The sequence below is a fragment of the Coturnix japonica genome, chromosome 13, assembly GCF_054131305.1.
Source record: "Coturnix japonica strain WE chromosome 13, WE-NBRP24, whole genome shotgun sequence".
Classification (NCBI taxonomy): Eukaryota; Metazoa; Chordata; class Aves; order Galliformes; family Phasianidae; genus Coturnix; species Coturnix japonica.
In genome coordinates this window covers 12839286-12853433 of record NC_140675.1, presented here as the reverse complement: position 1 = coordinate 12853433, position 14148 = coordinate 12839286, and the positions used below count along the sequence as shown (strand labels likewise).

The 14148-nt window shown below is 53.1% G+C and overlaps 2 protein-coding genes across 4 annotated transcripts; one reads left to right on the top strand and one right to left on the bottom strand.

Annotated features, from left to right (window-relative positions):
* The first annotated feature begins 21 nt into the window (after positions 1 to 21).
* Positions 22 to 5209, top strand: SHMT1 (serine hydroxymethyltransferase 1). Of its 3 annotated transcripts, none has more exons than XM_015876542.3 (12): positions 22 to 48; positions 769 to 893; positions 1321 to 1466; positions 1817 to 1932; positions 2023 to 2183; positions 2302 to 2383; positions 2675 to 2887; positions 3078 to 3194; positions 3451 to 3573; positions 3719 to 3835; positions 3998 to 4108; positions 4299 to 5209. In XM_015876542.3, exons 2-12 carry the CDS (start codon positions 792 to 794, stop codon positions 4466 to 4468), a joined length of 1458 nt encoding a protein of 485 aa, XP_015732028.2. In that variant the 5' UTR covers positions 22 to 48; positions 769 to 791; the 3' UTR covers positions 4469 to 5209. The 3 variants fall into 3 exon arrangements, with proteins under 3 accessions (XP_015732028.2, XP_085370075.1, XP_085370076.1); XM_085513949.1 differs by having other exon boundaries at positions 22 to 80; XM_085513950.1 differs by lacking the exon at positions 22 to 48 and adding an exon at positions 471 to 588.
* On the bottom strand, positions 5064 to 14016 carry SMCR8 (SMCR8-C9orf72 complex subunit). The gene is made up of 2 exons (XM_015876541.3): positions 11515 to 14016; positions 5064 to 9914 (listed from the first exon to the last, which is right to left on the bottom strand). The coding sequence occupies exons 1-2, from the start codon at positions 13866 to 13868 to the stop codon at positions 9461 to 9463; spliced, it is 2808 nt and encodes a 935-aa protein (XP_015732027.2). The 5' UTR covers positions 13869 to 14016; the 3' UTR covers positions 5064 to 9460.
* Between the last annotated feature and the right edge of the window lie 132 nt (positions 14017 to 14148).

Below are 14148 nucleotides of genomic sequence, written 5' to 3'. Positions count from 1 at the left end.
GCGGGCTGCTGCGGGGCGGCTGAGCGGGCCGGACCGGGATCCGAATCGGTGCGGAGCGATGCGGGGCGGGCAGGGGGAGAGTGAGTGGGAGCGGGGCGGTACCGGGTCCTGGGTGTGGGATGCGATGGGGCCATGTGGGACACAGCGGGTGAAGCTCCAGGGCCGTGCCCCCGCTCATGTCCCACCAGGAGGGTGGCAGTGGGGCTCTCCGTGGCAGCTTTGTGCTCTGCAGCCCTTTGCCAGCAGTGTGCATTCGCACAGCATCCCTCACAACGCTCCTTCGGTTCAGCACGCGTATCCCACTGCGTTTCCCCGCTGCCAGTGAAGCCCCGGGACAGCCGGGCCTTTGAGCACAGCGGGGGCCGCGTTGCTGAACGGAGCGGATTGCTTAACAACCAGCTCACGGCCCCTCTGCGGCCTTGCGGGGTTAATGGATAAAAAGACACTTTGTGTGCAGCCAGGGCTGGAGCTGGGCTGCCCTGACTGCTCTGGAGTTTGTGCGCTGTTTGGCAATGCTTGGTGCTGAGGGGCTGCTGCTGCCTTGGGCTTAGAGCAAGATCAGGTCTAAAGCCTGAGTGCAATGAAATGGTACTGCTGGAGTTTGGCATGTGTGCTTATGGGCTCCCCACTTCCCCAAGTGTAAGGATGAGGGAGGGGTAGAGGGAAGCCACACACCTCGGTTGTGTGATATCCAGGCTGGAGGAGAACAGGAGGGCACTGGAAATGGCCATGTTGCTGCAATAAACACCCTTCCCGTGCCTTTTGCAGGTGGCAGCAGAGGCAGCGGACAGATGGCGAACATGGCACAGGGTGCTGGGAGCCTCCCCAGCGCAGAGCTCTGGGCCTCCCACAATAAGATGCTGCTGGAGCCACTCGACAGAAATGACCCTGAGGTGAGAGCTGTTGGGACACCAACCTCCTTGAACCAGGAGCACAGTGCAAGGCTAAAGCTGCTGGGACTCAGCCAACCCCTGGGCCTTGCAACCAACATGCACATGCTGTGGCTGTAATTTCTCAGCCGTTGCTCATAACTCTTTGCCTGGAGCTCTGACACCTGCACCAGGCCCAGAACTCTGCAGCCACAGTTCAGCCCAAGCAAGAGCTGAATTACCTGATGGCTTTGTGGTATCTACCACAGAAACTCAGGATGTGGCAGGACGTGTGATTAGCTGTACCAAGAAGGGGCCTCACCTCCCTTCTCCAGTGGCTTTCAGACTGCTCTCTGCCATCCTGACTCCTCTGAGAGTGCATCCCATGCCATGCAGCACCCACACCTCTGTGAAGAGCTGGCACAAGTGAAGCTATCTCTCCCTCCTCAAGGTGTACAACATCATCAAGAAGGAGAAGCAGCGGCAGAGGCTGGGGCTGGAGCTGATTGCATCAGAGAACTTTGCGAGCTGCGCAGTCCTGGAGGCGCTGGGATCCTGCTTGAACAATAAATACTCTGAGGGCTACCCTGGACAGAGGTACGGGGCTGGGGAGAGCCTGAGACACACACACTCTTGTAGGGAGGGGGCAGGGACCATCTGCATTGTCATGTTCACCTCAAGACCTCATCTCTGGGAAGGAAGCCATGTCCTGGTGCTGGCAACCAAGCTCCTGCAGGGCAGGATCTGACCCTCTCAGCTTCTGTCCTTGGCCGTGCACCAGGTAATTGTAGCAGGGTCATGTCTGCTGCTTGCAAACAGCAGCATCCTGGTCTCACAGCTGGCACTGCCTTGGGTACACATTCCTAAATGAAGAGATTAGTTTTAACCTTGAGGTTTTGTTCTCAGCAGACACCAACCTCAACTCCTTCCCCATCCTTTACCTGCAGGTACTATGGCGGGACAGAGTTTGTAGATGAGTTGGAACGGCTGTGCCAGAAGCGAGCCCTGCAGGCATTCCGGCTTGACCCCCAGAAGTGGGGTGTCAACGTCCAGCCCTACTCAGGTAACGGCATCCCCAGGGGAGGCAGCACAGGCTGTGCTGGCCTCTGCATGCCCCAGCACCTCTGAACTGCCTCGTGTGCTCCTGCCACAGGGTCACCCGCTAACTTTGCCGTGTACACTGCCCTGGTGGAACCCCACGGCAGAATCATGGGGCTGGACCTGCCTGACGGGGGCCATCTGACCCATGGGTTCATGACGGACAAGAAGAAGATCTCTGCCACCTCTGTATTCTTTGAGTCCATGCCCTACAAGGTATGGAAAGCTGCTCCAGTGAGAGCCAGGCCTTCATAAGTGAAAGAACCTCTTGACAGCAACTGATCTTCACCCCTGCCAAGGTGGCTGAACCTTCCTCTTCCTCTTCCTCTCCCAGGTGAATCCCAAGACTGGTTACATTGACTACGACCAACTTGAGGAGAATGCCCGTCTGTTCCACCCCAAGCTGATTATAGCAGGTAAGGAACAACGCTTACACACCAGTTGGGATGGCATCCTGAAACCAGTGGGCAATTGCAGTGGGATGCTGCAGAATTATAGAACAGAATCACTGAACAACCCAAGCTGGAATGGACCCACAAGGATCACACAATCATAAAGGATAGAAAAGACCTCTGTTGTCAAGTCCACCACCTCCATGAGCAGCAGTGCCAGTGCCTGCCCACTCCTTCAGAGAAGAAAATGTTCCTAATATCCAAACAGAACCTCCCTGGCACAACTTGAGGCCATTCCCTCTTTTTCTATTGCAGGTGTCAGTTGCTACTCACGCAACTTGGACTATGCCCGCATGCGACAGATTGCCGACGCCAACAGCGCCTACCTGATGGCTGACATGGCCCATATCAGTGGGCTGGTGGCTGCTGGTGTTGTGCCCTCACCATTTGAACACTGTGACGTCGTCTCCACCACCACCCACAAGACCTTGAGGGGCTGCAGGGCCGGCATGATCTTCTATCGCAAAGGTGCCTGATCTGAGCCATGGAAGCACTCCATCCAGGCCAGGGGAGCTGCAGGTTAAAGCTCCTTCCTGCTCCTGCTGGGAAATAGGAAGGGCAGAAAGACTGGGGGCATCCCAAAGGCTCAGATTTGAAGAACAAGCATAATTCCCTTCCTGAGCTGCCTTATATGTTACCCTGCTCTCTCCTCCCACAGGCATCCGCAGCACAGACCCCAAGACAGGGAAGGAAACACTCTACAACCTGGAGAGCCTCATCAACCAAGCGGTCTTTCCTGGGCTGCAGGGAGGGCCACACAACCATGCCATCGCAGGTATGCACCTGCACTGGGCTGGGATGGTGAGGAGGGTACAAAGACATCCTGGCTCAGCTCTGAGCCCCAGTATCAGGGCAGAGTGCTCCAGCTGAGAGGTACAGCAGCAAAGAGCAGCCAACTTGATGCAGCTGAGGGAGAAATCAGGCTGATCCTATCCTGCATGATTAGGGGAAGGGACTGTCCATGAGGTTCCTTAGCTTTCAAGATGACTTTTGTTGGTCCTCAAAAGCTCACTGCTGTGCCTCATCCCCAGGGATCGCTGTGGCACTGCAGCAGGCCATGACTCCCGAGTTCAAGGCTTACCAGCAGCAGGTGGTGGCCAACTGCAAGACACTGGCAGCAGCACTGATGGAGCTGGGCTATGATATTGTCACAGGTAAGGAGCAGCCTCAGCTGCCCGGGTTGGGGCCAGCTTCGTGTCCCATGTCTGAGCCAACCACTGGGGCAAAAATCTTGAGCCTTCTAGTTTTTTTCTTTTGCTGATGTTTCAAGTGTTCACCTCAACTCCCCTCTCTCTGCAGGGGGCTCTGACAACCACCTCATCCTCCTGGACCTGCGCAGCAGAGGCACTGATGGAGGCCGGGCCGAGCGGGTGCTAGAACTCTGCTCCATCGCCTGCAACAAGAACACATGCCCTGGTAGGCATCCCACAGGCTCCATATCCTGCTCCATCTGCCTGGATGTCTCTTGTGCCCTGTGCTCCCCCAGGGCCATGAAGAGCTTCTCACAGAACTCCCAGCCCCTGGGGTCCAGGCTATGTTTCCATGCAGTGAGGTCACACAGGGCTTGTTCTGTTGCAGGTGATGTCAGTGCCCTTCGTCCCAGTGGTCTGCGTTTCGGGACACCAGCTCTCACCTCCCGTGGCTTTCGACAGGACGATTTCCGCAAGGTGGCTCAGTACATCCACAAAGGTGAGGGTCCCATTTCCTCAAGCAGGTGGTGGTGGCACAGGGCAGTGAGTCCCTGTCAGCCCAGCTCCTCCTCTCCCAAGTGTCGTGGGGAGCAGCCCCAACCATGGCAGCCATGGCAGTGCTGAGAGAGCTGCTGGACGTGGCACCTGCCTGTTGATGGGGCTGAGCCACACATCTCCCACCCTGGCAGGCATTGAGCTGACGCTGCGTGTGCAGAAGGACATGAGCCCTAAGGCAACACTAAAGGAATTCAAGGAGAAACTAGAGGAGGAAAAATACCGGGGAGAGCTAAAGGCACTGAAGGAAGAGGTGGAGGCATTCGCAGCAACCTTCCCACTCCCAGGACTGCCGGTCCTGTAACGGGAGGCACTGTGCCCTCTCTCAGAGCCAAGGAAGTACCAGGGACTGTGGCACACTCATACCACTGGAATGAGCCCATTGCCCTGGTGCCTTCTCCCTGCATCTTCCTACTGGTGCTGACCCCATGCAGCAGCTCCTCATCTGGCTCTCCGTCACCTCTCCCTTCCTGTTTCTGACACTGGAGCCCCTCTGAGCTCAGACCAAACCTTTCACCAGTAGATTTTACAAATGGGCCTAAGCAGAAGGAAATCCCTGGCCTCAAGACAAGGTTTGGGATCGATCTGCTATGGGAGCAGTAGTTGAGATTACACAGAACTGTCTGCCTTCACAGGCAGGAGGGACACCCAGGAGCCAGAACTCAGGGTCCCATGCCCAGGAACTTCATAGCCTTACAAAAGTCTTCCTGGCTTCAGCCTCCAAGGCTCGCCTTCCTACACACACACACCAGCTCTCCTTTTGGGTCTCCACACATTTTGCCAGGGCCAAACCTCATCCCATACCCAGAGAACAGCCCTGCTGGGGCCACCAGCCCAGCTTCACCACAACATGAGCCAACATCTGCAGGGGTTTCTCAGACCTCTGAGCACACACCTTATTAGGTAGAACCATTTTTTAATAAGCACAGTAAAATTAAGAATTTAACCACAATGTATGACAAGAATTATAAGCTTTAAAAAATACAACCAATTTTTGTATTTCAAAAATATCTGAACCCAAATAAATAATTCTTTTTTTTTGTTTTGTTTTTGTTTTTTTTTAAGTACATTTCTCAGACTAGTCATTTGGTGTTAACATATGTTAAGTTCTTGTGCAGTAACACTTACAGCACGACACTGAGACATGCTTCTTGGGCTTCTCCCGTCACACTCGCTCTAACTACTGACACAAGCATTCAGTACACACAGGCACACACACGTAACTCGACATGCAGTAATAGGATACAGTGCTTTAAAATAAGATGAGAATTCATCACAGCCTCCTCGCAGCCCTCAGAGGCAGCTCCTACCCCAGCCCCATCCCCATCTGTGCTCGCCCTGCACCGGGGTGAGCAGCAGGGCCGGGTACCCTGTGTTTCTGCCTTCCAGTTAAAATACATCTCATGAACATTGAGCCACAGCTCTGTGCCCTCCCCAGCTCCGGAAGCAAGTGGTGAGGCTCCCTCAAATAGCAGGGTACAGCCCTGCACAGTCTAATGTTGTGCTTTTGGGGCACAGTGCAGAGCTGGCACCCTCCGTCAGCCCACACAGCTCACCCAATTGCCCAGCACACTTAGAGGTGTTGCTATAAGCCCCGTGCCCTGCAGTGGGTCCTGCCCAGCACTCTAGGATGCCAAACCAGCAGTGTGTGCAGTCACCTGCATTGAGACTGCAGGCTCGGGGCTGCCTGCATTCATTCCAGTGCTGAATGAAAACCACAGAACGGGCCTGGGGTGGGGAGACATCAGATCTCATTCCTCAAGTGCTTCTCCCAGCCCTTACAAAATGGTTAATATTGCTAGAGTATAGGCAGTGCTTCCCTAGTCAAGGCAAGACAGCTTTGGAGCTGCTTAGAAGTGATTGCTACTGGATGAAAGAAAATCCAAGCGCTATCCTCTGAGAAATGCGACCTGCGTAGGGTTGGTATCGCCTACTCCTATGGCTCACCGTCCTCATGGTGGGATCCCAAAGGGGCTGGCAGCGCAGCTCAGAGCACAAGCGAGCGGATGTCTCCCAGTGCAAGGAACAAGAGGAGCACAAACACCGAGCCCTGCTCCCCCAGCCCGGTGGCCATGGGAGGCCTTTCCCCTGATGATGAATTCTCCAACTGGCCTTAAAAGCCTTCATCCCACAGCAGCAGGCAGAGGATGGAGCTGCAGTCAGCATGCAGGAGTGCAGGGCGGGCGGCAGCACTTGCAGGAGCAGATCAGGACTGTGCACAGCACTGCTGGCGCTGGTACGGAGGGCAGATGCAGGAAGGCTGGGCAGCATCACGCAGTGGCTGTGGGGAATCAGCCCTGCTTGTGCTGGAGGACTGCGGTACAGTACGAGCCAGCTAACACACATGCTAGGAGTCTTCACAGGAGCTGTTTGTAAGATCTTAACTTGTTGCAAGTCTGCCAGTATTGGAAACTAGTGAGGTAACACAGTGAAGATGAGGAAAACGTCTTAAAGTGCCAATATAGGGATCTTTACTGTGCAGTCAGATCAGAAAAACAGAGAAATAACTGAGCAAAGAGGAATTCAGCTCCTGAACCACCAGCTGCATCCAACTGCCCTCAACTGCAATGTCAGTTAGGTGCTGCCCGGAGCCTGGCACAACTCACTGCCCTGAGCAGGAAGGTGAGCTCAGGGCCATCCAAAATGGTCCTTATGACAAATGCTCCCAGGCATGTTTCCATACAGCACCCTCCCAATGGCCCGGGTGCAGATAACACAGGTGACAGCCCCACTGAAGCCCCCAGGGCGTCCTCCAAAATTCAGAAGTGCTTTGTGGTGGAGAGATAAAAGCAGGTCAGACTGGTGGAAGTGCAAGTATTGCACCCTTGAATATCGGTATTGCAGCCTTGAATATCGGTACTTTAGGTTTGGTAGAGAAGAAATGACTTATCTGACAGTCTATGAGGGCAGCTTCCAGATAAGGACCATGATGATTATGAAATCAGCCGGAGCTGATCACCAATCCTGCTTTGCTGCTCTGAGCTTTCAGCCTGCAGGAAGAGACACGTGAGTCAGCAGGCAAAGAGTTCCTCCCTCCCTCCTCAGACCCAAACACTGCAGGTGGTTCCCCAGCGCAAAACATGAGCCACTGTGACAAAAGGTTTTCAGAGCTGTGAGTCAGGCAGGGCGCAGGGAGCTTCAAACTGCCTGGTGCCTTCCTCATCCCAGGGAGTCTCACCTGGAAGTCATCCAGGTGCACATAGATCGACAAGGAGACACCTTGAGTCACTTCAGAAAGTATGTTTCCTATGGACATGGAAGTCTTTCACCAGCAGACCCAGTTACATGCGACAACAGCGTACAGGAGGACACAGATAGTATCAGAGAAGGAAAAGGTCTTTGAACATGCTATGAGGGTGTGCAGCCCCACGCACAGGCACACCGTTCCCTTTCAGCAAACATGAAGCCGTACTGCTTCCCCACTGCACACCAAAGAGACCAGCACAAGCAACCCCGGCCTTGAAACTGCTCTGGAGAGTGTCATGAGCTCAAACATCCCAGCTGCCCCACTGTAAGCCACCACAAGCGATGCTGCTACTTGAAACAGACTCTTTGCCTTGTTGGTTAACATCTCCTGTACTGCTCCAAGAGCCCTCTGCAGGCAGGGCAGCAGGAGGTTGGTATTGAAGTGGCAATGCTGGTGGCTGGATGAAGCCTACCCACGGAGGCTCCCTGCCCTTGGGGCACAGGATTATGAGCAACAGTGTGTTTCAAGAGGGTCCAGGCTCATGGTGACAAACCCCAGCCTCCATCCACACAAAAACTTCCCCAGGCATGGAAGGGTCACATTCCATTCCAGCTCTGACTTATATGACCATGGTAAACAGAGGTTTTAAAAACAAGCAAATAAAAGTTAAACACAGAACTTCAACTAATCTTGTACAATCTTAGCTGTTCTCATCCCATCGTCAGAAAAGTGCTAAAAAGAAATAAAACCAGGCTACCTTTCCTAGCGAGGCTTCTTCCTCTTGCTCAGAAGTACCACAGGAGCTGCTGCTGCCACACAGCACAGAACAGAGCAGCCAACGAGTTGCACCTCCAGCCAGACTCCAGAGGGAAGCGCTGTGTCGGGCACAAAGCTCCCAGCACCAAAGGGAACAATCTTCCAGCGGCATCGCTGTGATGGTGGCACTGCCCTTCTGGCACTGACAGCAGCGTGGAAGCTTCAAAAGGAAAGTGCTTGTGTCTGGGCTTGGATATCTGCAGCTCTGCCCTGTCCTGAACCACCCAGAGCACAATGTGAGAGGTAGTCGAGACATGGCAAAGGCTTAGCAATAACATAAACTAAATTGGCACACCAGCATGCGGTGACACTGACCTGGCTTTGCCACCAAGCACAAAAGTCAATTCTCCAAAACCAACAAAAATAGAAACTATACAGATACAATGTGGAGTCCATTCAATTCCTCCTATCCCTCTCCCGAGCAGCAGTACCTCACTAACTGGGCAGCCTGCTGCAGAAGCTTGTTGTCTCACAGCGTAACTTCAGCTGAATTGCACTGTTTGTCTCTCCAACACAAAAAGCACCTTAGAACCCATTCAGTTCAGACCCCATCCTTAGCAGGTCACTCCCAGCTTCACAAGCTTTTAGGATTCCTGGTCTCCCTCCCACCCTTCTCAGAGCTCTCCCAGCAAACAGGACGTGACAAGTTAACAAGGCACAGTGCTCTACATTCACAGCAGCAGAGCCTTGGTGCCAGCCTACTTTAAGTGTTCAACTCCATTTCAGGTTTTAACAAAGCTGAGAAACCATGGGAAAGAACACCATCAGCTGCTGCTTCACATAGGTAAACACACACTGTGTCCACTGCTTACATCCCATGCTCACTTGAGACACCATTGAGTTAAAAACTTCATACAGCCTTTATATTTCCCTGCTGGTCTCTGCTCTGGCTCCATGGAAAGGAGCAACAACACTCAGGGCTCTGGCAGAAGTGCAGAGTCCTGCATGTTTTGGGAGCTGCACACCACTAAGCACTGCTCATCTCTCCCTCCATGCCATAATCCCCCTGGGATGCTACCATGATATATTTTAAGCGTTAATAGTGTCCCTTCTAACATTTAAAAACAGAGTGCCCAGTGTTTTACGTGATGGAACATCTACATTCTCAGCAACAGGGAACCACACTGAAATTCAGTCCCTCAAACACTGATTTCTATGAAGCAGAAATGCTTGCAAATACAATGTCTTCTTTGCCCCTTCCTGATGTATGACAGCTACTGCGGACAGCATCAATGCCAAGCATGGATGATCTCTATCAGAATCCAAGTATGCAGGCTGACAGCCTACGTGCTGCTAGATTTTGTACAAAAAGCTGGGAACGTAGTCAAATCTGAGCAGAGGATTCACCCCCTGGCCAGGTTCCTGAATGTAATGCAGCTTCAGCAGCTCAGCTAAATACTGTACAATTTTAACATCTTCATTAGCAAGGCCCAGGTGATGCTTCAGAAAGTTCATCCTGCGGTTCACAACGGATTCCTCCGGTTCCCTTTCATTGATGGGAAGGTGCAAATGGTGGCAGAAGGTGTAGAGGAAGGCTTTTGAACACAGCTGGGTGAGGACGCTTTGGACGTGCATGTAGTAGGTGCTGCCCCGTTTGATCTGTGTGCGGTGGTCTGCCAGCCTGGCCACCAAGGTGCCTTTGTACAGTGGGCAGCGGAGCGTCTTACTGTCTGCATCCAGGATGCTGACGTAGCGGCTGTAGCGGCTCAGGGCGTGCAGCACATTCACTCCTGCTGGAGACACGGTCCTGAAAGAGCAACAGAGAGGTTAAGCTGGAGGAAACCAGAGAGCTATGAAGCAGACTGCCCAGGCCCCTGTATCACACCCGAACTCCCTCCAGCTTTTGACACATTGAGGGTAAATTAAGGCTGGCATGGATGAGGATGGCCAAACAGCCTCTCCAGTCTGTTGGGGGCTTGACAGACCCCAAGGGAACCTCGATCTCGCAGATCCCCACACACTGATCTGCACTGAGCGTGTGCTGCTTCACCAACACAGCCCTGTGGGCAGCTTCCTCCCCCAGAGACACAGAAATGAGGACAGAGAGGGAGGGAAGCGACATTTGCGGTAACAGAAGCAGATCTCGCAGCAGCTGTTGGCTTCCTTCTGGACATGACAAGAAGGGAACAGAAATCCCCTTGCCACAAGCTCCACCTTCCCCCTCTCTATCTGTTTTGGGAAGGAGCTGCCCCAAGGAGCTCAAAGAGGAACAAAACCTTCCTTTAAAAAGGAAGCCATCCTTAGACCAGAATATTCCCTGGCTGAGCCTTGGCATTCTTCACCCAGATGCAAATCTGCTGCACGTTTACAATGTGCAATTATTCATCAAGCCTAAATTAATGCTATTTAAATGCAAATTACAAGCCTACGCAAACCCTACCTTCTGCTCTGCAGTTCTGCCTGGTTCAAATTGCTCTGGAGAGAAGCAGCTCCCAGCCCCAAACCAGAAGCACCAAATGCTGGTGCAAGAGCTGCCCCTGTGCCCAGACAGTGTGGCTTAGTGAGTACAGCACCCTCACAGCTATGCTGTAATAATTAATTTAGCCTCCAAGTTCCTTCTTGTGGCCTTCATATAAATGGTTTGCTGAGACCATCCATGTTAAACTCAACAACTAATTAACATTCCACAGAGAAGAGTCTAAATGACTGACGCACCTTACAAGCAGTTTTGCTTTTTGTTTTGTTTTTTTTTTAAAGCAAAAGAGACTTTTCATCATACAAACTGCATCTAACCACAAACATTAATCAACCAGCAAACAGTCACGGCTTGTAAACATCTCACCAACAGCAGAGAAGTTTTGAAGGAGCTGCTGGCAGACCAGGCAGCCTATCCCACAAGCACAAAAATCAGGGTGAGCTCACAGCTCAACCACCAGAGATGCAATACACAGCAGCTTGGAAAGCAGATTTCTGTATTTCAGCAATGACTGCCAGAAACGTTGAGAATTTTAGAAGGAGGTGATAGGAAAGGTAACAAAGCACAGGGAGCCCTTCAAGAGGGCTTCATTATCAGACCAGCCAGGAAATCACTGGGACGTGCATCTGTTCCTTTGTTCTGTTAGACTGAAGATCTAAAACTTCAGAAAACCTCCTAGCTAAACAACAGGATGAGCCTAGCAGTAAGTGCCCAGCAGATGTTTCAGATTAATTCTTAAGCGAGGCTGAATGTACAGAAGCAGACAAACACCCCACCCTCCTCCAAATACATCCCAGAAGCAGAAATCTGTGGCAGCTGTGTAGGTGATTACATAAAGAGAACGCCTCTGCACATCAAATTCCCCACTCAGTAAACTTAGTTTTTTATCATATACCTCGACACCAAGAAGCAGAGAGCCCCCCCAGTTTACCTTTGTAGCCCAATCAGCTTCCACTTCTGGAAATCCACCACATGCAGAGGGGAAGTGACCCAGTGTTTCACAGGTTTGGCATAAGCACCACAGTTCGGCACAAAGATGGAGAGCGCAGTCACCAGCTTCTTGACTATTGCTTCATCTTCCCCCAGCACTACCAGGGTCCTTCCACTGAGCAGAGAGTATATTGCAGGGTGGGCAAAGGGGTACTGCCTGATGAACCGCAGTGCGTTCTGCCCAGCCTTCTTTTTGTGCCTCTCATTTGCGAGGCACACGGGGTGAGCAGGAGATGGTGTTCGGTCAGAGCAGGTGGAGGCAGCGCTGCTGATGTAGCTTGTGGAGTCTGAGCACTCATCCAGGCTGGTCCTGCTCACCTCCCTGCCCGCTGTGGGGTAGCGTGAATCGAGCTCGTGAGGAAGGAGCCCCCCTGAAGTGTTGTCACAGGGTGGGGAGCCCACAAAGCTGCTACGCAGCCCCTGCTCAGCCTGTCGGTAAGGCTGAGGGGGAATCCTGACCACACCATCCTCATCACACTGCTTCTGGCCCAGATCAGGTAGAGGCTCAAGGAAGTTGGGGCTTTCCTTCCCAATACAGCAAGCAGAATCAATCTGCGCCAAGTTTTCCTGGTTTGAGGCATCCTCCTGCTCGTCAGCATTGCCTGGGTTTAATCTGGGGTTGAAACGAAGGCCTCCCTCTTCATCATCCACGTAAGGTTCCTCATTAATTGCACTTGGGTAGCTCGCTTTGAAGTCTTCCGGGATAAGAGACTCGGAGGGGCAGGTACTGAGGACTTCAATGCTGTCCTCACTGACAGTCCTCCGGCTGCCTACCTTGCTCCTGCCCACCTGGGGGCTCGGGCTGATGGGCAGGCTGGCCTGGCTCTCCGATTTCATCAGCCCAGATGCAGATTTCTCTGTTCCAAGAACTTCAATGCTTTCACCACTACTGATACTCCCTTTGAGGTCTGCATCGAGATAGTCCAGGTTCTCCTGGTGTTCAAAAGTTAGGGATTCTGTCATTACAGGTTCTTGAGGGTCACCCATGTCCTGCTCCATCTTGATTGGGACGCACTCCACACTAGACTTGTAGGACCCCATGCTGATAACCACCTTAGGAGCAGAGGACTCTTCTGAACACTTTACTTCAGCAGCATCTTGACTGAGTCCCTGGCAGCCTCTGTACTGGTTTTCAGGTGCTTTTTCATCCAGAAAAGATACATCTTCAAATAGAAAGTTAGTTACGTTTTGTTGCTTCAGAAGTGCCCTACTGATCTGGTTTGTCAGGAGGTAGCACACATCACCTCTGAAAGTCCTCTCAATGTGATGCAACTGATCGAGGGTCTGAGTGAAAAAATAAATATCACAGAGCTCCTCCAGCGTTTTCAGCTTCTTGTCAAAGCATTTGGCAGGCTTTGCTTTGATGAGTTTGGGAGTGTAGGAGGGCAGGCGGGAGTAGAGGTGCATTTCTCCTGGCTCAGCAGGGTCTGAGGCAGCCAGGTCCTGCCCACTGCCTGCGCCAGACTGATCCAGCGTACATTCAGGCTCATAGGGGTGGAAGTCAGACTCCTTCAGCTTCCTGTAGGGGTACGATCTAATCTGCTTCAGCAGGTCTTGGTGCTCAATAATAGACTTTTCCACGCTGGCCAACTCATTGGCCTTTTCGATGGCTTGGGTTGTATAATACCCTTTGTCATTGGCTTTCTTCTGTATCTCAGTTTCATTGTGCAGCACAGTCCTGGTGTAGTCGAGATCCTTCAGTTTCTTCTCAAGCTCGCTAGCGAACGCCTTCCTGTTCCCCGTCTTCAGGCATTCGGAGGCTTTGGAGAACTCAGCAGAGAGTTCCTGAAACTGCTGCATGATTTTGTGCTCGTCAGCAGAAATGTAGGCCATGCAGAAAGGCCTCACAAAGCCCCTGGCTTCCAGGTCATACAGCGTCAGGTGGTGCACATAGGCGAAGGCTCCTTCCTTGGAGTCCCCCAGCACCACTTTGGAATCCTCCACGAAGTTCAGCTTGGGGTAGGCACAGCCGGGAGGGTGTCCCACAAAAGAAGCCTGATAATCCACCGACATGATCCGAAGGGAGAAATAATTGAGATCAAAACTGCCCGGCACCTTGGCGTCATCGGGGATGGTCAGCAGGGGCTGCGGCCCCACCTGCTCCGAGAACTCGGAGATGAGGATGAAATCCCGGCTGAACTTGGAGCTGGACACCTTGGCCCAAGGGTTGGAGCCGTGACCGGAGAAAGGGAAGAGCGGCACGGAGTACTCCTCGGGCAGCGGCGGCTCCCGGTACAGCTCGTCCCCCAGCTCCTCCTCCCTGGTGAAGGCCACCACATCGGGGGCGCTGATCATTATTCCCGCAGGGGGGGCCCCGACATGGAGCTCCGAGGCCGCCCCGGCCCCCCCCGACCCAGACCCGGCCGGGCAGCCCCGGCCCCGCTCCCTCACGGGCACCGCGGCACCGCCGCCATCTTGGAATCACATGACGCCGCGACCTTTCACCCCGCCGGCCGGAAGCGGAGCCGCCGCTTTGCTTAACGCCATGTTGGGCCTGGACAAAGCGAGAGAACCTGCCCACACGGCAAGAACGGCGCCGCGGGGCATCATGGGACATGTAGTTCTTCGCGCTGCC

Bases quoted from the DNA above. Each gene is read 5' to 3' on its own strand.
- SHMT1 (XM_085513949.1), top strand. From the start codon at position 59: ATGCGGGGCGGGCAGGGGGAGA. The intron at 1,933-2,022 runs GTAACGGCATCC...CTCCTGCCACAG, and splicing joins CAACGTCCAGCCCTACTCAG to GGTCACCCGCTAACTTTGCC. The intron at 4,109-4,298 runs GTGAGGGTCCCA...CCACCCTGGCAG, and splicing joins GGCTCAGTACATCCACAAAG to GCATTGAGCTGACGCTGCGT.
- SMCR8 (XM_015876541.3), bottom strand. From the start codon at position 13,868: ATGATCAGCGCCCCCGATGTGGTGGCCTTCACCAGGGAGGAGGAGCTG. The intron at 9,915-11,514 runs GTAAACTGGGGG...TTGCTCTTTCAG, and splicing joins AAGCTGATTGGGCTACAAAG to GACCGTGTCTCCAGCAGGAG.